The sequence below is a fragment of the Ixodes scapularis genome, unplaced genomic scaffold, assembly GCF_016920785.2.
Source record: "Ixodes scapularis isolate PalLabHiFi unplaced genomic scaffold, ASM1692078v2 PGA_scaffold4__175_contigs__length_147842914, whole genome shotgun sequence".
In the NCBI taxonomy this organism is placed as follows: Eukaryota; Metazoa; Arthropoda; class Arachnida; order Ixodida; family Ixodidae; genus Ixodes; species Ixodes scapularis.
The window spans coordinates 103,374,234-103,399,611 of NW_024609879.1; the positions used below are offsets into that span (position 1 = coordinate 103,374,234).

Here is a 25,378-nt window from a genome sequence, read left to right on the forward strand (position 1 = left end):
AGTGACGTCACCGGCATCCGCATCGTCATCATCACTGATGATGTCATCGGTATCCGCATCGTTATCGTCACTGATGACGTCACCAGTGACGTCACTGATGACGTCATCGGCATCGTCGGTCACGTGACCCACCCCCCCAGTACCCTTCCCTTCTCCTCCTCAAGAGCTGCGCTCAAATTCGGCGTTACAGGGAGTTGTAAACGGCTTTCACTTTTTTTTTTAAATTCATTTTAAAAGTCAATAACGTTATCGCTGCAGTAGCTACGGCTCTAGAGTTAAGTCTCAAGTACTCTGCAGTAGCGCTTCGGCAGACACATAATGACGCCAGCGCGTAGCACCTCCCCCCAAAAAAATCTCCGGTTCACCCAGCCTGCGACAGCATGCCCACGTGAGCCGAGTCACGCGTAACTCTGGGCGCGCCGCAGACTTCAACCAGAGAAGCCGACTTCCCCACGTCGCACCCGAATCTCCCTCTCCCAAACATAAATAAAGGACGGGGGCGAGAGAGGCTTGCCCGTTTACAATGAGCGGCTGTCAAAGACGCGCCAGAAACAAACACCAGGAGGCAAGAGCACCAGCGGAGAGGGGGGGTCGCAGAATCGGATAGAACCTTCCCTCTTGGCGGCTTGCAGCAGACTCGCCAGCACGTCTTCTCCGACCTCTCCCTTTCGGACCGCTAAAACGGTTTCCCAAGGATCCCGGCACCAACGTGCCACGTCCGACTCTGCACACGCGTATATCCCATTCGTTGCCCGGCGTTTGCACTGGCAGGGTTCCCGCGGACGACGCTCTTTCCTTCTCGCTCTGGAAGGCTGTCAGTTCCCGCTCCCGCACCGGCTCCGTGACGACTGCACCAGGACACGACACGATGCCGCAGGTCTTCGCCGCCGTAGCGCTCTTCTTTGGATACCTGGCGACGCTCGGAGGACTCCGACTAGGTGCAGTACGCGGGGCGTCTTGTCCAATAGCGGGGCCAACATTTTTTTTTTTTTTTTAACCTTTGAGGGGGTGGGGCTGGGATGACTGGGTTGGCTCGGATGTCCATGACATGGACTGTGTGTATCGGGGGGGGGGGGGGGGGGGGGGGGGGGGAGGGGGCTGCTATGCATATAACTAAAAATCATAGTATCATAGAGTCAAGCTCGTTTCGGGGGCCGGGCTTCAGACCCATAAACCCTATCCCACCCTGGCCACGTCCCTTGTTTTGTCTGTATTTGTTTGTGCGCGGAATTAAGCGCTCGTTGTAGTACGCATGCTGTGCATCGGCTGCGCGTGCACGTTTGAAGAGAACGAGACATCGAAGCGTCATCCGTGCCTTTCTCATTCTGTCAGTGACCGCAGTGGTATCACGCTCTCGCGGTGATGTCGCGGTACAAACAACACGCACCCCGAAGCCGCCCTCACACTGCTAATACAATATAGCATGCAGACACTGTCTAAGACTTGTTTCTTCCTCGTTTAGCGGTCGCATTGGTCATACAAGAACTGTCTGCGGACATTTTCCAAGCACGTATGAAGCGAACAAGCTTCGAACATGCTCGGGGCGTGTCCGCAGTCAGTTCTGCGATCGTCTCTGCAGAGAACTCCGCGGGTCTTTTTTGTATGGTGCAAGGACAGTGTGACCGGGGCGTAAAGATATGCCAGTGCGCGTATACTGTTTCTGCAGACAAACTCGGAATGTCAATCCCCGCAATAATATATAGAGGGACCTCGGGTGGACCACTTGGTCGATAAGGAACATTTACATAAAAATAAGAATGGGTTTTGTCTCCGTCGTATACGATACTAATTAAGATGTTTCACACACTCACGTTATGGTCGATCCCGCAGTAATGCATGCTGCATTCTGAAGTCGAAAAGCTTTTGTTTCGGCCGCGTGTTGCCACGACCCCTCCGTATAGACCCCAGTGATTGACCCAACGTGTTTTTTCTTAATTTATTTTCTCGTAAAATAAGGTGCATATGATTATGCTTCAGAGCGCGCATGCAATAATTTCCGTAGAACTATCTTTTTTTTTTTTTTTTTTTTTTTTAATAAGGAAGCTGGTCGTTAGATGTTCAGGGGCCATAAAATGAGAGCAAAGATATACTTTGTGCCGTGATGCGATCGCCAGTTGGAAGTTAATTTTAAGCAGCAAGCTCGAGGTCATCGCTCTTGACAGCTCCATACTTGCAAGAAAGCTCGTACAGCAGAAGCACCAATCAAACTTCATTCACACGCTCGTAGACCTTTTAGTGATCTTTGCGAAACTGTTCTCTGCTGATATATTATACTCCCAGTCTCTGCCTTCCAACCGTAACATTCTGTCACTTGCACTATCAATTTCTTGTCTTAAAGGGGCCGTAAAACGTTGTTTGGTAAGAGTGTTTCTTACTTTACACAAGCTTACTGGCACTAGTTAGACCAAGTATACTCGTACGCGGCGCACCGACCAAGCTTCTTGATCGTTGCGTAATTTCAAGGTAAAAAACAGACGTTCAGTCTCTCCTTCATGAAATTTGCTGACGCACTTGTGGGGATCCTTATGTTGGCGTTATCAACAAAGGCGATTCCCTGGATTTCGTCATTTAAAAAGCGATGGAACGTTTTTTTGTACTTTGTGCAGGTAACGCTTAGAACGAATCCCTGATGTTAATGACCTATGAAACACGCGTTCGTTTTTCCCCACACTTAATAGAAGTCTCAAAAAATAATAAAGAAAAACCAGCAGCGTTCATCCCCTCAATAAGCTTCGGTTTGGGCTAGTTGGTTTTTCATTATTTTTTGTTCTTAATTCACCCCCTCAACTCGCAACCAGAACAAGCAGCCACGTGATCTGGAGCCGGTTATATGCCGCCAATGTTGGTCATAGCCACGCGCTGGGGCTGGCAAAGCACATGACAGGCGCCGAGTTCAAGACATTGCTATATGGCTCGGCTATTGTCGTCATTACAGCGATCGGACACGGGCCGCTACAGGAAGGCTTGTCGAGCTGTTGATTACCACGGGGCCAAATCGAGTGCTCACGCAATGCTCGGGTCCAATCTATCAGCTGCACTCAAATGTTATCACTGGGGGGTACTGCGACCCCCCATTTACGTCATCAAGTTTTGCGAAGGAGAGATTGAAAGAAAACGCTCGCTTTTGCTCTTGAAATTACACTGCAACAAATGAGTTTCGTGGTCAGAGGCGAACTTGGGTCTCACTAGTGCCAGTAAACTCGTGTAAAGTGAAAAACATTCCAAGCGAATATCGCTGCACGGCCCCTTTAGAAGTGTCGTGAAACGATATACGATATCGGGTTGGAATGTTTATGATTTTCCAAAGGCGTGGTCCTTGTATGGCCCAAGTATGCTCGCACAAACCGCAACTGATTCAGAAGCTTCTTTGTCGCGGTGAAATAGCGAGGATAAAAGAAGACAATTTCTTTCAGTCTGGCCTCAGCAAAGCTTGTTGACGTAGTTGTGGGATCAAGACCGCCCGCCTGATGACAGTTGAGCGCGGCCCATGGATTGGACACGAGAACTGCGTGAGCACTGGACTTTGGCTCGTAACAGTGAATGCCTTGGCGGACACTCGGGCGGCTCGTGTCCAACCACTGCGGGAATGAGAATAGCCGAACTCTAACAATGCCTGGAGCTCAGCATGCGTTTTCTACTTTGCCGACCCCGGCGTGTGGCTATGATTAACGTTGGGGCATAGGGTAGGCACCAGGCCACGTGACCGCTTCTTCTGCCTCCGAGTTGAGGGGATGAACGATGCTCATATTTCTTGAACTTTTATGGCGACTGTCATTTCCTAGAAAGAAAAACTCAGGCAAGTGCATTCAGCTATTAACGTTAGGGAGTGATTGTAAGTAGCATTAAGCCAAAGTAGAGCTCCGCGGTGGCGAAATTTAAATGCGGCTCATATGGTGGACACGAGCAGTGCGTGGGCATTTGATTTTGGCTCGTGGTAATCAATGCCTCGACATGCCTCCGAATAAAGTTAAGTAGAGGAGGGGTAGTTAGCTCAGCGAGTGCTCACGGTTGCCGCGCATCGTGTCGACGGCACGAGAGGGTGCCACTGAAGCATGGGCTGTAGTAGCGCATAAACCACACATCAGTTGCTGCGCTATGGTCGTTGTCGTCGTCGTCGCTGTCGCCGCAGTCGATTCGGCATTGCACTTCAATCGGGATAAGCGACAGAAAACACGGGCGAAAGATCTGAACGGGAGGCAGTTCGCGCTGCCAAACCGCCAAGCCAAACCTGCTCGCCGAAGGCCCTCATAACGCTTGGATCTTCCAGCCCATGCCACCGCAGCGCCGCTGCGTACATCCGGATCCTTTCCACACTCGCCGCTTCATAGCAATGCATGAAGCGCGTCTGTGCCTGATCTCACCCCCCCCCCCCCCCCCCCCCCCCCCACCTCCTCCTCTAGTTCGCTGTTATCCGGGTAGTCGTTCGTGCCCAATCGCTGCGATGACGGGAATAGACGAACCTTAACAACGTGTGGAACTGAACGGGTGCCCTCTGCTTTGGCAACCCCAGCGTGTGGGTATGATAAACATGGGTGGCGCGAATAATGGGCTGCGGTATTGATGTTTGCTGTAGAGTATGCACTGAACTCAGATGCTATATTTCCCGAGATATGGTGCAGCCATATTGCTGGACCTAGCAGTTATGTGAAAAGTTGTTGTAAAGGAACAACCAAGCTCAATAGCGAATGATTTGAATAGTGTAAAAAAGAAATTTTCCGAACAATCGACATTTCTGCATGGCATATTGAATGATCCAGGTCACACTATTTTTCCGCTTTTCTTTAGTATATGCTTAATTGTCAAATCTTTGCAGGATTTTTATATTTACAGTGGCACTATCATATATATATATATATCATTTGATGTATGCAGGACAAAATCATGCAAGCCGCCGTTCTTGATTTGATACGTTATAATGCAAAAATAGAGTACTATACAATCATGGAAATACCATAAATACAACACTACGTATCTAGGTTAGGGATAAATACAATAAAGGCTTGTTAAGTAGGGAGATAAACACGCGAATTAATTAGTCCACCAGTTTCTGACAAGTTTCAAATGTCTTCGTCTGCAACTACGGATCTACCATACTACGTATTGTGCCTGAGTCACTTGTCAGTAGTCAAAAGCTACTGGCTCCGTGAGCCAATTAGCACGACAGTGCGAAGACACATGACAGTTCCCTACAAGAGGTCTGCATTCTGAAAGTGCGTTATTAGGTATCTCGAACCGAAGCTTTCATTGGTTCTCTAGTACAGTTGCTTTCGCCATTTGCAGGTTTTGCTTAAACATAGTATACGTATATCAGAGTCAAAACCCGCATCAGATCACACCTCGTCTGTACGTACAAAACTCAGGATAACTTAAAAAAAAATAGCCAACTTGGTCTTGACGAAATTGAGCGACCTGTCAGCATCCGACTCCATCGTTAAGCTCATTATGCTCCAACAGAAAAAAAAAAAGAGGAAACCAGCGAGCTCAGGTTAGGCCCTTGCAACAACTCGACTGCACTGACAGATCCAAGCAAATCTACACAACGACAACACACCAAAAAGTTAAATCCCATAAGCTCCCCAAGCACCGAGCCCAGAAAATCACAAGGGGCAAAGACACCCCCACAGCTTGGCAACGGCGCAGGACTACCCTTGTACGAGCCACGGCTGACAAAAGCCACAAAAGAAGACGAGACACTTCTTGCTCAAGTCATCGACGCCGTTCTCTCCGAGGCGACGGACAAGCCACAGAAATAACCGTTCTCTGCCGCAACTCGAAGGCGTCACAAGAAGTCAGACCAGTCAACGCCGAGAGGTCGCAAATCCTTCAGCGTCTCCGCGTCGTCAGGCGATACCACCTAGAAGACAAGGCCCGAACCTTTGCTTTCCATACGTCATTATGCGTGGGCCCACGCCGCGTCGCCTAGCTCGCGTCGGCTTCGCCACCAGCGCGCCTCGCAGCATCTCACACCAGCGTTGAACAAGACACTCGATAAAAGTATTTAAGATCACTTACAAAATATCTGCTTCAAGAAGTATTTAGATTGCAGTCTCAAAGTATTTTGTTTTTTCTGCAAAATATCTAGAGTAGAATACAAATATTTAGAAATGTGATGAATTTACTTCGGAAGACACTTCCGCATTCGGGTAACTTATATCGACTGGAGTAACACTAGAATGCTTTATTTGCGAGCAACGTAAGCAAACAAAACGAAGTCTCAGTGGTGTTCTATGTAGCTTCAGTACACTGGTGCATGTTACAAGATCATATATATTTAAAACAAATGAGCAAAAAGACCTTACTATATACTCTGTGTCAATTATTTGTGCTACATTGTAAAGGCTAACGCAGCTTCGAATGTGCAGCAGTCCCGCATTGCTACGAGAATGCGTAGCTTTGTCTTTTGCGCCTTATTTGCATGCGCTCCCGCAACTGGCTTTGACAGAGTTAGAACACCATGAAAATTAAGCTAGCTTTGACAACGTAGCACAAAATGGTTGTCGCCGGCTTTGGTCACATCGCTGAAAATCACATCTTCTGGTGGTTTTATAATGCCCACCTCGGAGCCATCGTTTTACTATGCGGCGCGAGTTTCTATATTCGGAGTTTATGTTAAACGAACCAGGGAATAGCAGGCATGGCACTTGTCGCGCCTTAGTGAAGCAGGGTACCCAAAACGTTGCATTGTGAGATGACTAAACTTCAAAAGGAAAGGCACACAAGGACAGGGAGAAGCACTGCTGTATTCCTCGCGGTTGTCGATTTCTTTATTGTTTCCCTCAAACTTAGCTCTGGGAACCTCTTCAGAAAGACGTGCAACTTCGGCAGGACTCTTTGTTCGCATTTCGAAGGTTCATTCAATCTCGCAGCTTGTTTCTTGCCATCTTGCACTCTCTGTCCTCTTGGAAGGGTCGGGCGTGGGTCAAACTGTCATGGGGCTTGCCGAAGCAAAACAAAACATAAACAAGCAAACAAACAAAACAAAAAACTTGGGTTTTCTTCCGATATTTTTTCTTCTGGTCTAGGCCAACTCGTCGAAAGCCAAGTCGTGGACGGCCAACTCGTCTGCGGCCCATTCGTTGATTAGGCCAATCCGTCATAGGAAAACTCGTCAAAGAGGCCAAATGGGCGCCGCTGTTTGAAAGCCATATTATATACTTTTTTTCCTGAAATTTTAAGCAAATCCTGCCCTATAGTAATGCGTAATATCACCGCATGGTAATAGACTTGCAGCTTTCGCCGCTTTCAGGGTACAGTTGGGGACGATCACTACGTCGCGCGTGTATCACTGGGGCGCGTGTTAACCTACCCGGCCCACCCGTTTACGACGCTTCGCGGCGACAGTCGGCTACGGCTCATAACAGAAATGCTAACCCACCTAGCCCACTAGTCACGCCGCTTCGCGGCGACAGTCTGCGGTGGCTCATTACAAAAAGTATTAAACGAAACAAACAAAAGTACGATCCCTAAATGGACATTTCTCAACTTGTCTCAAGGTGCTGTCCTGTCTTCGCCCTCTTGTGATTTTTCTTTCCGTCTTGTAACCTAAGAAGGGCGCTGTCCTTAGTCCAAACACAAGTAAAAATTTAGGTCAAACGATAACGAGGAACCACGAACTTTTACCTAGAACCGTTATTCAGCCCATTCGACGAATCGCTCTTCGACAAATTTCCCCTTTCGACAAGTTGCCTTTCGACGAATTGCCCTATTACGAATTAGCCTATTCGACGAATTGGCCGTCGACAAGTTGGCCGTCGACGGGTTGTTTTTCGACGAGTTGGTCGGATCCCTTTTCTTTATTTCCTTCTATTTCTGGCATTTCGAGTCTGCATCTTTGGTCCTGGTTTGCTTCCTGTTCAGTGTTCGGTCGCTTCCGCTTCAAGTTTGCAATCAATTAAACATTGCGCGAAAGTGTGGCGCGATTCCTATTCACATAAAATGTTCCTTCGACACATGTTTTCTAACATTGAAAAAAAAGTATTTGAGATAAGGAGTACAATATATCGAGAAACGTAATTAAACATAGAAAAGCAAGTATACTCTCGATCGAGCGTATTTTCAACGTACCAAATTACTAGGAAAAGCAATTGGAATACAGTATCTTAGATAGTCACAAGTCTGTCTTAGACCCAGCGCGACGCTAGAACTTAGTAACGCCAAGACAGACGTGTCTGCCGATTTGCAGCCTCTGTCTCCGAGCTTCGGGTTGTTTGTCGCCAAGGGCGAGTCGGGGACCAATTAACGATGACGTCATGAGTAGGCCTAGACTTCTAGGTGCTAGTGCGTCGGGTCACACAGCTGCAAGCTTGCTGCCTTCGGTTATTTTGGAGCCAGAGCGGTTTTCTACCTTTTGCGTTCGCCCCATTTTTATTTTTCGTCAGAAAAAAAGGGTTAAGACCTGTCCTTGGGCGCCTTGCCCGGTTCGTGGGACCAGACACGTTGGCGTCTGTTGGGAGCTTCCCCCTCCCTCTTGGGTTTTTCGGGTTGCGAAGAGACGGGGCCCGAGTTATGAAACCCAGACGAGCACCAAACAGGATGTTGACGAAGAGTGGCATAGAGACAACAAGAAGGAGAAAGAAATAGCAGGATCTAGAAGACTCCAGGCGGGTGGCGGAAACCGGGGTTTTTCTATCCCTTTTTAGAGCGCAGCTCTTAGGCGCCCGTTTCCGGCTTGAGCGGCGTCGGCGTCGGCGTCGGCGTCGCCGTCGGCGTAACCGCACGGTGCATTATGGGAAATGTCCCATAATGCACAGCGCGATCCCCTCCCCCGAGGTCACGTGACCAACCTGAAGTCACGTGACCCCCCTTAGGTCACGTGCTCCCCCGAGGTCACGTGACCGCCTGAGGTCACATGACCCCCTAAGGTCACGTGACCCCTGGAGTCACGTGAACCCCCTGAGGTCACGTGACCCCTGAAGTCACGTGACCCCCTTGACGTCACCCGACTTCCCATGAGGTCACGTGACCTTAAGAGTCACCTGTCCCTCAGTACGCTTCCATCCTCCTCCTCAAGAGCTGCGCTCCAACCGGCGTTCTATGGTGTTCTTAAAAAGCACGGTAGAAGCTTGGAGCCACCACACCAATGCCCAAGCATGTCACGACGACATGATTTCTGAATTTGCTTTTGAGTTGAGGATGAAAGCTAAGGAGACATAAGTTGCAACATCGTTTTATTACCCCTTTAAGGAACTGACAAAATCAATGAGCGCTTTCTGTAAGGTTGCGAATGAATGTTCAACCAACTTTGCCTTAAGGGACCTTGGCAACGATATTCAATTGGAATGTTTTTCACTCTACACGAGCTTACTGGCACACCTGAGACTCAAGGATACCCACACGCAACGCCACTGGCCAAGAAACTCCTTTGTTGCGGTGCAATTTCAAGGACAAAAGCGATCATTTTCATTCAATCTCTCCTTTGCAAAATTTGACGACGTAACGTGGGGATCGCAGTACACCCAAGTGGCGATATTTGAATGCGGTTCATAGATTGGATCCGAGCATTGCGTGGGCACTCGACTTGGGCTCGTGATAATTGCTAGCTCGAGAAGCATTCGGGTAGTGACCCGTGTCCAATCGCTGCAACGACGACAACAGCCGAGCCATAACAATGTCTGGAACTCAGCGCGTGTCCTGCGCTTTGCCAACCCCTGCGCGTGGCTATGATCAACACTGGCGGCATATAATCGGCTCCAGATCACGTGGCCGCTTGTTCCGGCTGTGAGTTGAGGGGGTGAACGCTGATTGTTTTTCTTAAATTTTTTTCTGGGACTTCTATTGCGTGGGGTGAAGAACGAACGAGTGTTTCATAGGTCATTAACGTTAGGGATCCGTTTTAAGCGGTCTTTGCGCAAAGCACAAAAAATGTTGCATCGCTCCTTTAAGTCGGGGTCACACAGCTTATACATCATACGAAGGACAGTCTGCATACAGATGCGAACGCGACTCGCCGTGAGATCCGTGCTTCGAATGCCGCATGGCAATGGGTTTAAAAAGTAAACTTGGCACGCGGCATTCGAACCCCGGATATTGCGGTTGCTCGTGTTTGCAGACTGTCTTTTGTATGATGGTGTGAGCAGTGCGACTCCGGCTTTATGTCTACGCGGATAAGACGATAACGCCATGTCATTTGTTTGTTGATTATTTCTCTTTATTGCCATGGAGCATATAAAAAGTGCCTATAGGGAGTATTCACTGGCGGCCATAGCTGTGCGCGCGAATGCTGAACGCGTGCTGATGGCGAGCTTCCACAGTCCTTTTGCAACGTGCATTCCCCAGCATCAAGATTGCCGGTCTTAGCAGGCTGTTAATGTGAGCTCGTTCTGAGCTTGCGCTCTAAACAGCACCCCCAAATATGGCGTCCAGTGAATACTCCCTATTTGTTTAGTAATAATTCGTAATGGACCATATGAAAAAAGAAGCGCCATCTTGTGCGCTTATGTTATTAATTATAAAGTTTCCGCCACATTGGGGGGTTCCCTTACCGATAGTTTCGGCTGAGAGACAGCAGTGCCGGCAAAGTGGGAGTCGTAGAACTAAAATATGATCACCTGCTGCAAGTCCAGTACTAACCCTTCAGCAAACCTCTTCGATAAAATACCATTCACTTGGATGGTGAGCGGCGTTTAGCAACTCCCGGTTCCTTAGGAAATTTTGTTTCACTGTTGACAAACGACGGCAATGATCTGCAAGCCTGTGCAACCATGGTTCTGGAACCACCAGATTGTAGTTTTTAGAACCATGTTTAGACAAGCTTGCAGATAATCGTAGTTGTTTGCTAACAGCTAAACAAAATTTCGTAAGGAATCGGAAGTTGCCAAACGCCGCTCACCTACCCGTTGCTTGAGTGACGATTCTCGCGACCTCGTTGCTGACAATTCCTTTCCCAGAATTTCGCGGCCTTCCCTTCTTTTATTCTTTGAACCAAAACTAAAAAGCAACCCACTGAGTGTACAAATACATTGTCATAATGTCATTAAAACCGCATTAAATGCAGATGTGCCTCGTCCACAACTAAAAGATGTGCACCCCCCCCCCCCCCCCCCCCATGCATATGGCGGCTTCGAATGGCGTGATGATGATGTAGCGGGCAAGAATTTGAAGATTAACTGATGATGAGGAAATGAGAGCGTGCATCGACGTCACAGTACCAAGCTCTGATTGGAAGGAGTGTGAGAATACGCAAAGGCTAGCAGCCTTCCTCTCTAACCACTGTCTTTCTAGTCAGAGCGAACAAGGTCACACAGCCCTCTTTCATCTCCTCCTCTACTTCAGTTTCTCCCCGCATAGCATCGAATTATCTAGTGCAGACAAGACAAGGGAGGTCTCAAGCAAGCAGTTGCGATTGAGATAATAATGAAACCACTGCACGACAGCCGATGTTTCGTAAAGAAGACTCAGTTCTTCCAGCGGGGCAACCTGACGAAACTGCGGCTATCTTCGTGGGGTTTATCTGAACATCACATCTAGAGCAGGATTAAAGAAAGCCGCTTTCGTTGTATTTGAAGGAGCTGGTATTATATTTTGAGCTTGTATTTTTTATGCTTCCCCCTCACAGCGTTAGCGGCCCCGTCCAACAGCGACCTACAAGGAAAGGACTACTATGAAGATGGCTTGGTGAAGCTCATCATAAAAGGTAATGAAGGAGTCTTTACTTGTGCCTATCTTAAATACTCTACTCAAGATACTGTATTTCAAACACCTTTGGTAGTATTTCGATAAATTGCAAATACATTCAGTCTAGGATGTTCGCTGCCTTATCTTAATTACATTTCTCAGTATCTTGTATTCAATATTTTAAGTACATTCTGCAACATTGGAAAACAATTTTCGCCGAAACAATATGCGGAACTAGGGATCGTCAGACTCGAGGGCAAAGCTGAACCGACTGCACAGTTGGAGCCAAGCAACCGAACACAGGACAGGGAACAAGGCACGAGCAGAAAGCAGTCTCCAAATGCCAAAAAAAGACCAAATGGATAGACCCATGTGCGTTTTGAAGTACAGTGTGAAGATATAGATGCTCCTATTCGCTTTTGACTTGGGCGGAACAAGGAGACTCGGTCTTGGTTGTTGATCAGCGACAGATGCTACTCTCCTCGAGTCGATGTTTGTCACGAGCGTTCACGTGTGTCGTTCACTCGTGTGCTCATCAACAAGTCAGGCTGCTTGGTCAACGTCTCGTTCGACCGATCTCACCGAGCGTTCGGCGCATGCGTGACGCCACCATAACTTTAGCTCACAGGAGGCAAACGGCAGTGCACGAAAGAGCTCGTGCTGTTTCATGCTCCTCACGCGCAGAGATCCAGCGAGGTTGTCGCACGTGCAGGAAGACTAAAGTTCCCTGGATGCATTGCGGCAGCGGTGGCGTAGTCCAACTGGCTGGTGAGATCGGTCTAAATGCAATGCCGGATTACATGTCAAGTCTCCCGAATCGCGACGATGCATATTACGAACTTAGTGTGGAAGGACTCCATGAGCCGAGCCTGCCGCAAACTGAAGCACGGCAGGCGTCTTCAATTCGTGAGCCCCGGCATCTATGTCGGCATCTGGCCATTATGTTGCATATCTCGAATTATTTGGAAGCAAACTTCAATCACACCAGCTAAGGCGCTTCTTGAAAGTCATAAAGGTCACAGTAAAATGTGGTTTTCAACGAAGTCATCACAAACAGAACACCCGTTCTGACTTTTTTATATATTACCAGCTCGCAACATACTCGTTAAGTATCTTCGAATGTAATTCAATTACTTTTTCGGAGTATTTGTACTAAGAAAGTCTGTACTAAAAGTAACTTGAAAACTACTTAGAATACATTTTAAAAGCAGTGTTTCGTATCTTGTCTTAAATACTTTCGTTGAGTATTTGGCACACCACTGACAGAATGTTCGTTTGAATCTGGCTACATTCTGAACCACTTTATTGATGTAATTGCTGCGGTCACAAGGAGAGAAGATCATGTGCACAAGTTTCCAGTAGTGAACATTTGCGTTTATTCCAAGAAAAAACCTAAAAGGGAGCTGCAGGTTTTTTTTTCCGCTTTGGTGAAACAAAAGCCTCTTTGAAGATGCGGTTTTTAATTCATTACCTTCTAAGTACCAATGTAGGCAGAATTAGACTATATATAATGCTCCTAGACTTTTTTCACGTTGCCCATATTTAAAGGCAAAACAAGTAAAAAGATAGGATATATCAAACAAAGAAGGAAGTTAGCAGAAGACTGCAGAGAGAACTCTAAAATGATGCACCCAATAAAAAAAAACAAAAAAACTCACAAGCATACTGTAAAAAAAAAAAAAAAAAAAAAGAATGCATGCGTTTTCTTTTTTTCCCGGAGAACACGGAGACCGCCAATCGCGGCGTACAAGAGAAGAATCCCAAAAAAACGACGGAGCTCAAAATGCAATACGATGTGAAAAGCGCGATCTGCGCAGCGAGATTGAGCATGGCGCTTCACTCGTTCATTCGCTAGGGTGCCTACATGTCTGTCTGTCTCAGGGTGAAGACATCCATTGTTGCCCTGGATGTGTCAGCGCGTGACGCTCTCGAGCGCTCGGTGCGTGACTTGGGCGGTAAAATGGCGTCTATGCGTTAGCCAAAGCTATGCGCTCGAGCTGACTGACACCGGATTGCGCGCACTTCAAAATGCATAAAAAAACGACTGGGCGGAAAAATGGCTGAGATGTCACCACTCAAGGAAAAGCGCGCGTGTGTATGAAGGCACTCCATCATTCGCAACCTTCAGCGATGGTGGTACTGCGGTGCGAGAATCACGCTCCCTAGCTCCTGGAGGATCGGCTTCAGAACGAAAGTGCTCGCTTACACCTTCCTAACGTGGATGTATGAAGTGAGGCGCCTATATCGCTCGTATTTCACAAAATTAGAATTACGTGTCGCGGACCCAACCTCGTACTGCTGTCTATGACGATCATTCAGAAGAAAGCCATCTTTAGAGTAAATCGTGCGCCCCCTGTAGACCGTGAAAGTTGCGAAGTTTATTTGCACACACCGCATTTTTAAATGCTAGCTGTATTCTGCTTGAGCTTCACCATTCGCTGGAGTCCTACTGTGCGCATTGATTGGCTGTCTGCTTGTTCTGCGGAAAAGTGAACTGACGGACTTTTGAAGAGTACAGACGACAATAACCAATCAGCAGACGACACAGAAAGAGAAATTTAACCTGAGCCCTACCCAGGGCCGTCAAATTTCCAAAGCTCTACGTTCGCACAGCACGTTCATATTTGCTCATTGTTTCCCCTTCAGCCTTTGCGGACGAAGTACTACGGGAGGTGTCCGACGGCCTCAGCAAGAGCCAGATAAGCCTGCTGAAGGAGAAGCTGGAGAAGCTTCCCGACCACATCCAGAACCATCCCGCCATGGGCCAGAAGCAGCTCTGGGTCGGCAAGGGCAGGCCGCCGCTCACCAAGGACACGGACCGCAAGGAGAGGCACGCGCTCACCGCTAGGTGAGCTCCTAATAAGGCACTTAAGGCCGATTCAGACACTTGCGTTTGAGTGCGTTTGACTGCGTTGCGTCGAGTGCGGAAAGCTAGTCACCGGCACATCTGTGCTTCCTATGAAGCGTGGAATCCAATCTAAGGAATCATCTTGGCACGCGATGTAAGAAGCAGGGATGCCCTGGTTTCTCGCTGCCGCAACGCAGTCAAACGCAGTCAAACGCAACTGTCTGAACCAGGCTTTAGGCACATCAGCGCTTGAACGCGTTTGAGTGCGTTGCGGCGTCCTTGTAGCCAGGAACTGTCGCTTGCGGTACGAGGCGCGCCAAGACGCAATTCTCGGTAGCGCGACGCAAAGGAAGTAGACAGGCTTAACCTTGCAAAGTGTTGCGGTGCGTTTGACCAATCAGAAGCCGAGAAAGAGGAGGAGGGTCACGTGTTCGATCGCACCACTCGACGATGCGTATCCGGCTCTCCGCTCGCAGAACTTGCTTTTTCGCTGTGGGAGCGGTGGGGACTGCTTTTCCAGTGGCTGCGATGGTTCAAGCTTGACAGAATGTCGTCGGGGAACCCGACGGGTTTTCCCAAGAACGAACACTTCTATGCGCTGTCGCCGGGCGCCGCCACGTTGCCGTGGATTTCGCTTACCATTTATGGGCTGCTAGCGATGATAGCAGAATCTTATTGGCTCTTGACTGCGGTTGGCTGCGTGTCAACGCAACTGTCTGTATCAAGCTTGGCGCAAGCGCTCTTCGCGACGCGACGCGTCCGCCTGCCACTACGGAACCCACCGCGTTCCAACGGAAATGTGCGTAGGGGCTTTTAAAGTCAAATATGGAGGGTTTCGTGTGCAAAAGAAGGTAAGGCATCTGTCAAGCTCCAGCGTAGTAGTGAGGATTCATTCCAACAACTTGGGGATCTTTCGACGTGCACCCAAAATCTCGGTTACACGGCGCCTTCTCTGCGCCTTTCTCGAATTGCGGGCACCTCGACAGGGATTCGAATCCCCCACATAGGGATCCATAGGCCGTCGCTTTGCCTCGGATCCATCGGGGTGGCTTAGGAGAGATATGTCTCGCCCCTCGTTCGGTTCCCGGTGTTTCCGGGAACCGAACGATTAACTAGATTACTAGAATGTAGCCATCGATAACGGTAGCCTTATAGTTCCGAACGTCATGACCAGTATAGTTACTGACAAGATGAGAACGACACGGGTATCTTTCAGTTCTCCCGCCTCCAGCGCCAGTTTACGACCTTTGATTACACTTCGGAGTATCATGAACACTGAGCTTGCATTTGCGGTCAAAGAGCGGCGGAAGCCAACATGCGCGGGCCCAGCGGGCCAGAGGTCGGGCCTCCGAAAAAGAAGCCCTGCCGCTACCGTACTAACACGTAAAGTTACTAGGAAATTAACATATATCATGGAATTGAGAGGTCGATGGTGTTTATAGCGCCTGCCACAAAGCGGTATTTCACCTGAAAAGGACCACTGGCGCGCCGGTTGTTTTCTGTCTGGGTGGAGTTTTGATTCACCTGATCAAGAACTCTAGATTCTCGTTATTAAGAAACGCGTGATGTCATCCGTGTGACGTCAAACGTGGCTGTGACGTCATGATCCTAACGACCCACTAAAGTTGGTGGGAAAATTTCCCGCTAAATTTAGCAGAATATTCTCACACCAAATTTAGCGAAACATTATCCCGCCAAATTTAGCGGAAAATGTTCCACTAAGTTTAGCGGGTCGATAGGGTCATGACGTCACAGTCACGTGTGACGTCACGGGAAATGACGTCAGAAGTTACATCCTATGACGTCACGCTTGACCACGCACACACGCTTGCACTGCTTGGGAACGAGCTTTGCGAACGAGGCCCGATAACGTTATCGCGTTCCACTCTTAAAGGCAAAGCTTAGCGTCCACCAACTTTTTTTGTTTTGTTTTTGTTTCAGACGCAAGTGGGTGTTCCACAAGCGCAATGGGGCTCTCGTTCTTCCTTCGGAGGAAATCTGTCAGACAACAACTCAGTGGGAGCAGCTGAACAGGACCCAGGACTACGACGGTCACGAGGTCGAAATCGTCCAAGACGAGGTCCAGCAATACGTCTTTTCCTATCGCTGTGCCACGGCGCAGAACCCGTGCACAGCCATTTCGGCGCTGTGAGTATGCCTTTCACAACTTACCAAGACGGAACAAGACTTTTTGTAACTCGAGATTAAGATAAGAGAGCAGGGCACTTCTCATAAGCAAATCACTTCTTGGCCTGAAAAACTTAGGTTCGTCTTAATTGCCAAAAATGTAAAAAAAAAAACAAAAAAAACTGCACGTCATGTCGTATGAAATAAATTCAGATAGTCGCGCAGCAAAGAGGCAAGATCAGCAGCTACAAGTTCTGGCTGAACTGCAAGCGCAAGTTTCAGTAGGCACTTTGCTTAGTTACAAAAGCATAAGGAGCATGTTGCAGGTGTAGTTACACGCGCTTCACGTCCTGGCACCTCCATCAATAGCCGTCCTAAAGATTATACAAAATTTTACTTTGCAAGTCCGTTCGTAAAGAATGGATGCTTGGGCGAGTTGGATATTCATGTTGTAGGAGAAGCGCGACGTGAGTGACCGTTTTTCTGGTGTGAGTGTGAGTGTGAGGGTGAGTGAGTCTACTTTAGCGTTAAAACTTGGGTTTGGGCTAGTTGGTCCATTACTGAATAAAAGGTTAAAAAGCGCGAACAAACGAGGACAATAAAGAAACACGGACGACAGGACAGGCGCTTCACTCTCAACTGGTTTTTATTAACACCATTGTCACCTATATATACACATTGCCCAAACCACATCGGATTCAATCGCGACAATCAGAGCCAACCTTCCAGAAACACCATCTCACTCTGGAGCAAATACAAAGACGGAGCGCTGACGCAATTCTTTTTTTTTCTTTTTTATGTAGAATGCCTCTATAATCTCTCTTTCCGTTTTTTTCCTTTGCCTTTCTTAAAAACTTTGTGCCAGTCAGGTCAGGTTTACATCCACATCGCCCACAATGGTCAGCGAGATGGCCCCCGCGTTGTTGCGCACACACAAATTATGTTCACGTGCTCTATCATTGAAGCAGCGCCCAGTCTGCCCAATGTAGACTCTGCCACAACTAAACGGAATCTCGTACACCACATTGGTGACGCACGCAGTATATTGCACCGCGTGTTTCTTGGAGCACGGTGCCTTTTTCTGCCTTGTCAACATCGGACATATCCTGGCAAGTTTACACGGTGCAGAAAAAACCACGTTAATGTCGTATCTACCAGCTACCTTTTTTAGATTATGAGATAGGGTATGCATGTACGGAATGACTTGCACTCGTTTCTTTTCTTGCAGATTTCCATGTTTTAAAGACGTATAGATACGTAGATGACTATTTTTTAATTTTAGTTACAGACTCGGGTTTGGAGAAAACGGTTGAGAAGATTGTCGGACTGTTTAGGGAGGTGTCAGGCGGGCTTAATTTTACCTGGGAATTGCCTGTGAATAACTGCATTCAGTTTATAGACATTTTGATCCTTTTTTCTGAAGAACATGTCTGTTGGCAGTATTGTCCGCGCACTAAGAAAAGCCTGGTGTTGTTTGAAAGTGCTCACTCTAAACTGGTAAAGAGGGGTATAGCCTTGACATGTCTAAGTGCGGCTCTGGAAAAAAGTTGCGACCACCAGATGAAAATCAGTTTTGAACGACAATCAAAAAGGTTAACAGACGCGTGGTACCCCTCTAATCTAATCTCTAGTTGTTGTGAGAGCCTTCTTCAAAAGCTAAAAAGAAGTAAAAAAGGCAGCGAGGCACGTAAAGAAAAGAAACGAGTGCAAGTCATTCCGTACATGCATACCCTATCTCATAATCTAAAAAAGGTAGCTGGTAGATACGGGATGAGGACGATTCGTCACATGCGCATTCGTCACAGGACGATTGGTCACAGGATGATTCGTCACATAGGAACATTCGTCACAGGATGACTCGTCATGCGGGCAACTGGTCACATTGATCGAGGTAACCGGACAAAAGCTCACCGGACAAAAGCTCACCGGACAAAAGCTCACCCGTTTTTTGACAGACCCGGACAAAAGCTCACCCGTTTTTTGACAGACCCGGGCAAAAGCTCACCTCGATTTCTTTTTTTTTTTTCGTACCCGGCCGAAACACGGGCTGAAATAAAGTGCGGACGCAATGGACATTGGATCATTTTTAGGAGCACTTGTACCTCATCCACCATTGAGTTGCGAATTTTTTAAAAATACTTTGAAAGAACGGGAGTTCGGCCTTTTGGAAAAGTACAAGACAGATGACCAATTTAAAAAAAAATTGTGCGGGATTTTAGATAGGCTCAGATTCCTTCCACCACAACTTGTTCAACAAGAACTAACCACCAGGGAAAAGTCTTCCGGTGACATCGGCTACCTGCTGGACTATTTTGATCGAACGTATGTCAACGGCCGCTTCCGTTATGCTCCTGTTCCATCTGCGGCGGCACCCAGAGCGAATTCTTCCCTTCGCCTGACTCTGCGCCGACGGTGACCGGAGTTTCCCCCGGTACGGTGGAATATGTACGACACCACTCTTCAAGATAAAGACCGGATGAGCAACACCTGCAAAAGATAGAGTACCGGGTTCCAGAAAAGCTCGTCGGCCACGCCCATCCAAGCGTCTTGAGGCTGATTGAATGCCTACAGCAAAATCAGGCGCTCGTTGCCACGGCATTGACAAAAGCCCGGAGAGGTGAGCCCAACGTAAAGCGGGTGCGAAAAATTACTCTGCACCTGCAGAATCGTCTTAGAAATATTTGCGAGGGCTTGCATGTACATCGAGATCTACCAAGACTGCTGGAGCTAGTGGGGGACTGCATTCGCTTCTAACCAATCGATAAATAAACTTGTTTCTACTAAAATCAACAAACCATGCGCCTGTCAGATTTAATTTATCGTTGCCTTTTTGTGTCGCACGCATGCACCTAAGTTGTCCGCACTCGTGTTAAGACCAACATGAAATTTTCTCGTGGTGAGCTTTTGTCCGGGTCTGTGAAAATATGGGTGAGCTTTTGTCCGGGTCAGTGAAAAAATGGGTGAGCTTTTGTCCGGTGAGCTTTTGTCCGGTGAGCTTCTGTCCGGTGAGCTTTTGTCCGGTGAGCTTTTGTCCGGGATTCTTGATCGAGCAGGGGACGATAGTAAATTGTAAATTTCAACATCTGCCCACATACCCTGATGAGGAGTTTCGCGATTTTCCACTGTCACGTAAACCAATGGTTATATAAACTAATATTACAATACTCATCCGCTTTTCCTTTCATCATATTATGGGTCTTGAGCAGGTTGATCTCAGTTGCAGGCTTGAACGAGCAATAATCCGACTGGCAGCCAAATTAGTTTTTAGTTTTGCCTTGCATACACCTATTCGACAAAACCAAGTATCGGAATTCCTTCTGCCGAATGTGTACCCCTCGTGCAGCACCATGGCTCTCTCTGTTGCGATCAGCTCCATCCTTTTGAGTCTGAGTTCAAAAATAGTCGCTCTTCTATGGCCTCCGCATTCACCGTTCTGGACGGACCCAGTTAGCTAAAACGTCTGTTACAAATTCCTTGACCTCGAGAAGCGAAAGACATGCTAAGATAAGAGGTGACCGACTTTGTGAGGCCCAACCAACATTCAATGTTCGGGACCGAATCAGAAGCTAAAACGTTCGTTACAAATTCTTCGCCTTTGTCCGCCCGAACCAAATTGAACAATACATTTTTGGGGGGACGAACTATTGTGGGACCGGTTGGCCGCGTGACGAGTCATCCTATGACGAATGTTCCTGTGTGACGAATCGTCCTGTGACCAATCGTCCTGTGACGAGTGTGCATGTGACGAATGGACCGTATCCCGGTAGATACGACATTAACGTGGTTTTTTCTGCACCGTGTAAACTTGCCAGGATATGTCCGATGTTGACAAGGCAGAAAAAGGCACCGTGCTCCAAGAAACACGCGGTGCAATATACTGCGTGCGTCACCAATGTGGTGTACGAGATTCCGTTTAGTTGTGGCAGAGTCTACATTGGGCAGACTGGGCGCTGCTTCAATGATAGAGCACGTGAACATAATTTGTGTGTGCGCAACAACGCGGGGGGCCATCTCGCTGACCATTGTGGGCGATGTGGATGTAAACCTGACCTGACTGGCACAAAGTTTTTAAGAAAGGCAAAGGAAAAAACGGAAAGAGAGATTATAGAGGCATTCTACATAAAAAAGAAAGAAAACAATTGCGTCAGCGCTCCGTCTTTGTATTTGCTCCAGAGTGAGATGGTGTTTCTGGAAGGTTGGCTCTGATTGTCGCGATTGAATCCGATGTGGTTTGGGCAATGTGTATATATAGGTGACAATGGTGTTAATAAAAACCAGTTGAGAGTGAAGCGCCTGTCCTGTCGTCCGTGTTTCTTTATTGTCCTCGTTTGTTCGCGCTTTTTAACCTTTTATTCACTACTTTAGCGCTTCTCCTACAACGTTCGTAAAGGTTGTTTTTATGATTTATCTCAAATTGTTTAGACATATAAGTTGAGCACGTACTGTGAATATGCACCTATGTCCTCAGTATTCTCCATGGTGCTCGGGCAATTTGTCAAAGTGTCTGTTGGGGGCGACTGAATGTCTCCAACCGTCCACAGACAAGCTTGTCTGTGGGCAAAACAGTCGGAGTGCAATCGTTTCAAAATCAAGATCAGTTTCTTGGTGTTTTTAATTTTCTACTGTCACCACTACGCACCAGTTTTACAAGTAGCTATTGGCAGCCGACATGCCTGCATGTATTAGATTAGAAAATGGAGTCTTGTTAAAAAAAACTTTCGCTGTTAACCCGGTCTAAAGCCTGCCCTGCCATCACTGCTGACGTCGTACATAACTTGTCAATGCGCGTTTCATTTGGGATTTTGAGCGTGCTGTTTGTACCAGCATCGATTTCTCCCTCTCGGGTCATCAACATGCCATTTCTACCGGCCTGTATTGCAGCTACGACAGCGAGTGCACGGAACGCAAGGGCTGGATGTACCTCTACTACAGGCCGCTGGAGGGCGAAGACCGGACCGCCAAATGGGGCTACGTCTCCGTCAACCACCACTGCGTCTGCAAAGTCACACCCAAGGGAGTCCGCTAGGCACTTCCGCGCACCTTGCCCTGTGATCGCTTCTGCGGTAGTCAAACGCGCGTGGAGTGAACAGGACCTGTAAGAATGGCGACTTGCCCGGCACCTGGGCAAACTTTCAGTGCTCGTTAGTCGCGCTATAGTGCCTTGAACTTGTCTGCGACTGGTACGTTTATCGCGTCCCCTGTCCTCCCCATTTGAAATGGTGACGTCACAGTTAAGGAATGCTGCGGATAGCAGCGAATCATACTGATGTGCGATAGAGGCCTGTTCAGCTGTAGCTCGATCTGCTACCGATAGCAGACCCTTTGCAAAGCCACAGCGCCACCGGTGGAGCGAAAGGAATGCCGGGAGCAGCCTGTATAGAATCGGCTATAGCAGACGACGGAGGCAAGTGCGCGAAAGCAGGGGACGATATCAGCAAGTGCGCTGGTTTAATATATAAATAATAATTTAAATCGAGATTTAAATCGTATTAATTTTCATGCTCCACACTCATGTCTACGCTTCGGCGGCTACAGGTTGGGACGCCGCAACGTCTGCGACACCAACTCTCATCTGTCTGTCATGTATAGTTATGTTTCCGCTTCTACAAGGAGCAGCCACCAAGATTGCGACGATTCGCCACATTTCTTAAGTTGTCTCGCTACCGCTTCGTGTACACCCACACCGACGCGTGGACGTCTAAACGCACCAGTCAGAGACGTGTTCGAAACATCTGGTGTCCCACTATGCTATGAAACACGAAGAGGGTGATATAGTTTGACAGGATTAGAACGCCAGGGAGGTCCTTAGTTGTCCAGCATCCAACGCAGCTTTCTAGCCCCGATAAGGTGTCGGCGTCTTGCGTGCTTCGAGCGTGCAATCGCGTCCAAAGCACTACGGAAGGCAACGAGCGCGTGACGGAGGCCGGACTTCAGAAAGAGACGCCCTGCCATTCTCCTCTGAATGGCTACAGGAGAGAACATCTCAGTACGGTACATAAGAAAACATCGGTGTCGTTTTCTCTTGGCTAGTGGACCGTAGAGCACAGGGACAGATTTTTCTAGTGTTTATACATGAGACTAATTCGCTAATAGGGCACAGTTCCTAAGCGATAAAAGTCAAACTGAGGATTTCTATTTATATTGGTTAGTACTTTGTATGAACAAACCAATAATTGGTTGGTTTCGCGCTGTATACTTCCTTTCAGCTTAAGTTCAGACGCAGTCAAATGTACGGGGTAAGTGGACCAATCAAAAAGCTTCAAAGGAGCAAGTCATTAAAGGCCTCTTCTGTTTATGGTTGGTTCAGCGATGATCGAACGAGTACAGAAACATTACGAAGACCATGTTTGTGCGCTTTTGACGCGTTTTGTTTGGTCTCATCTGCTCCTAGCGTCGGCTGCGTCTGAACTTACGGCGAAACGTAGTGAATACCTTTTGCGCGTAGCGGCCGCCATCTTGAATTGTGGAGCTTCCGGCGTGGGGGAAAACGTCGTTATGCCCTCGCCACGCAACTGGGAGGTGTTCAGGATTTTATCGCGACGGTCAATCGGTCAATCGCGACGGACAATCGCGCAGAAACAGGATTCGCGTGAAGGTTCTACGCGTGCTCAGTGCCGTCGACAGCGCCACCGCAGCTGCGTGACGTCGGGGCCGCGTGTTGGTCTATATCATTTTACTCGGTCCAGGTTGTAATATTTTGGTGTTTCTCTCGTTGCCCATACCTGGTGTGTGAACTACGTGGCTGGGGACGAGAGCATACGGAAAAGGCCTATAGCGTCCAGCAATCGGCAAAATGAAGGAGTTGCATTTGGCATTACACAGGATGCATCGCTTTTATGAAAACGTTTAGAGAAACTATTTAGATTATAGACAAAACCCTGGATGATCGCTTTGGTTTATAAGAATACTGAGCCGTATACTACAAGAAGCTAATATTTATTTAAAAATGTAGCACTAACAACGCAAAGTTAGAAGCTTAAACTTCGCGAATCCGCAACCTAAAAGCTTGCCTATTCGCGAATGCTTGCACCAGCATCTTTGTACTCACCTAGTGGACGCCATCATTACGTCGTAAACATGTAGCAACATCAGGAGAGAATTTGTAAATCAAGTGCATTGTTTTATGTTTTGTATGTTTACATTTTATCCCTGAAGAATGATGACAGTACACGGTTAAGCCTTATGTGCAGTGAATGTCCTCGGTCTACTGAATGATTTCTAGCCTTAAAGCAGTGTGTGAAGCTTATTGTAATGTCAATATTAATAAACACCCATGCGATCAGTTTTTTGTAGAAACGGAATCTCAATGCATTAACTTCTACCCTTCATGAATGCTATGAAGTATGATAGTCCCTGAACCGTGTACAGTGTTGTTTTAAAAAAACCGGGGAAAAATCGTCATAGATCAACAAAAACTCACACACAAGGCAGTTTGAACAACATAGTCACGTGAACGCCTTGGAGGACGTTTTTCTTCTTAACAAAGCACAGGTTGTTCTGGTGTATAATGTGTGTTCGTACCAAAAATAAAAACTATATCCTTTATCGCTGGTTCACCGAATAGCCCAAGTTATGTTTCAGTATTAAAAGTAAATAAACTCTCAATACAGACATATATTTTGAGAGTACTTGTGTGTCACCTATTAAGTGCCAAAAGTTTCCTGCACCCATGTCACTGTCAGAATCATGAATTTAATGTATATATGAAAAAATCACTTCATAGCCCATTTCAAAGAGCATAAACCACGTTCTTTTTTCATACAATTTAAAAGTGTGAGAGTGCGTTTGTCAGCGTGTTTTGGTTTGTACCTGAAAATGATCATAAATATTGTCCACCAATATGAAAAAATTTGGTGTCTAACGTTCCTTTGTTTAAACCCATCCTGCTATGGCTCATACTTTGGAGAGCAATACTCGAAAGTATGAGCAAAACGTTGAACACGTTATTTGTCTCAGAGTGTGAGAGCAGACCTATGCCCCTTTCAAATTTACTAAAGGCTGACATCGAAAGTGTCTGTAAAGGTTGAAAGAAAGGTTGAAATAGTGGCACGGCCAATTTTAGACAAATTATCCTCTGAACTCGTGTCTAACCTTCCTTTAATATCATGCTTTGCGAAAATTAAGCTTGTGGAAGAGCTACCTTTGTTGTCACACTTTTTTTTACATACAACAAATAAAAAGTAGGATTTCCCTTCCCCCCTTACAAAAACAAATACGCGACAAAAAAATGTAGTCTTAACGTCGTGACACATCGTGACTCGACATCCTGATGTCCCGTGATTAATCAGAGTGTGACAAAAAGATAAACCAGAGCGGCGTAAGTACTGCACATGACATTATGTTCTGCCCAGCTTGCTCGTATCAGGACCGTGTCAGACCACACTTGATATCATCGAGACGTGTTTTGATGTGCATTTTATGTTTTTGATGTTTTCACTTATGTACCCACCATGCATAATGCTCAACAGCGCAGCAGGTATACACTTAAATAAATAATTAAATAACATTTACAGCCAATTCCGATCGAATGTACTGCAGAGTGTGGCTCAAGCTGTACGTTCCAGTGCTCACTCAACCTATGTAGCGCCACACAGAACCGTTCCCAAATTAAACGGCATGATTGCTGAGTAAAACCAACTTCGTAATAAGTCGATTTACTCCATTCCCCGAGCTGACAGGGCGGTAGAAGCTACGTGCCCTTCGGGCCAGTCTATCGTCAGTCTTGCTCCATGTGAATCTGTGCTCAAACAAAGGCCACGCTCCGCGCGTGACCTTTGCGCGCAGGAGTGG

General features: G+C 47.3%; 1 protein-coding gene across 1 annotated transcript; it reads left to right on the forward strand.

The window, feature by feature from the left end:
- The first annotated feature begins 792 nt into the window (after positions 1-792).
- On the forward strand, positions 793-24,559 carry LOC8042646. The gene is made up of 5 exons (XM_029978287.4): positions 793-938; positions 11,555-11,632; positions 14,260-14,461; positions 16,403-16,609; positions 21,470-24,559. The coding sequence occupies exons 1-5, from the start codon at positions 869-871 to the stop codon at positions 21,612-21,614; spliced, it is 702 nt and encodes a 233-aa protein (XP_029834147.2). The 5' UTR covers positions 793-868; the 3' UTR covers positions 21,615-24,559.
- Positions 24,560-25,378: the final 819 nt, after the last annotated feature.

What these genes read in the sequence shown, in the direction of transcription:
- LOC8042646 (XM_029978287.4), top strand. Translation starts at nt 869, where the DNA reads ATGCCGCAGGTCTTCGCCGCCGTAGCGCTCTTCTTTGGATACCTGGCG. An exon ending in AGGCACGCGCTCACCGCTAG is followed by an intron (nt 14,462 to 16,402) that starts GTGAGCTCCTAA and finishes TTTTTGTTTCAG; the next exon opens with ACGCAAGTGGGTGTTCCACA. An exon ending in TGCACAGCCATTTCGGCGCT is followed by an intron (nt 16,610 to 21,469) that starts GTGAGTATGCCT and finishes CCTGTATTGCAG; the next exon opens with CTACGACAGCGAGTGCACGG.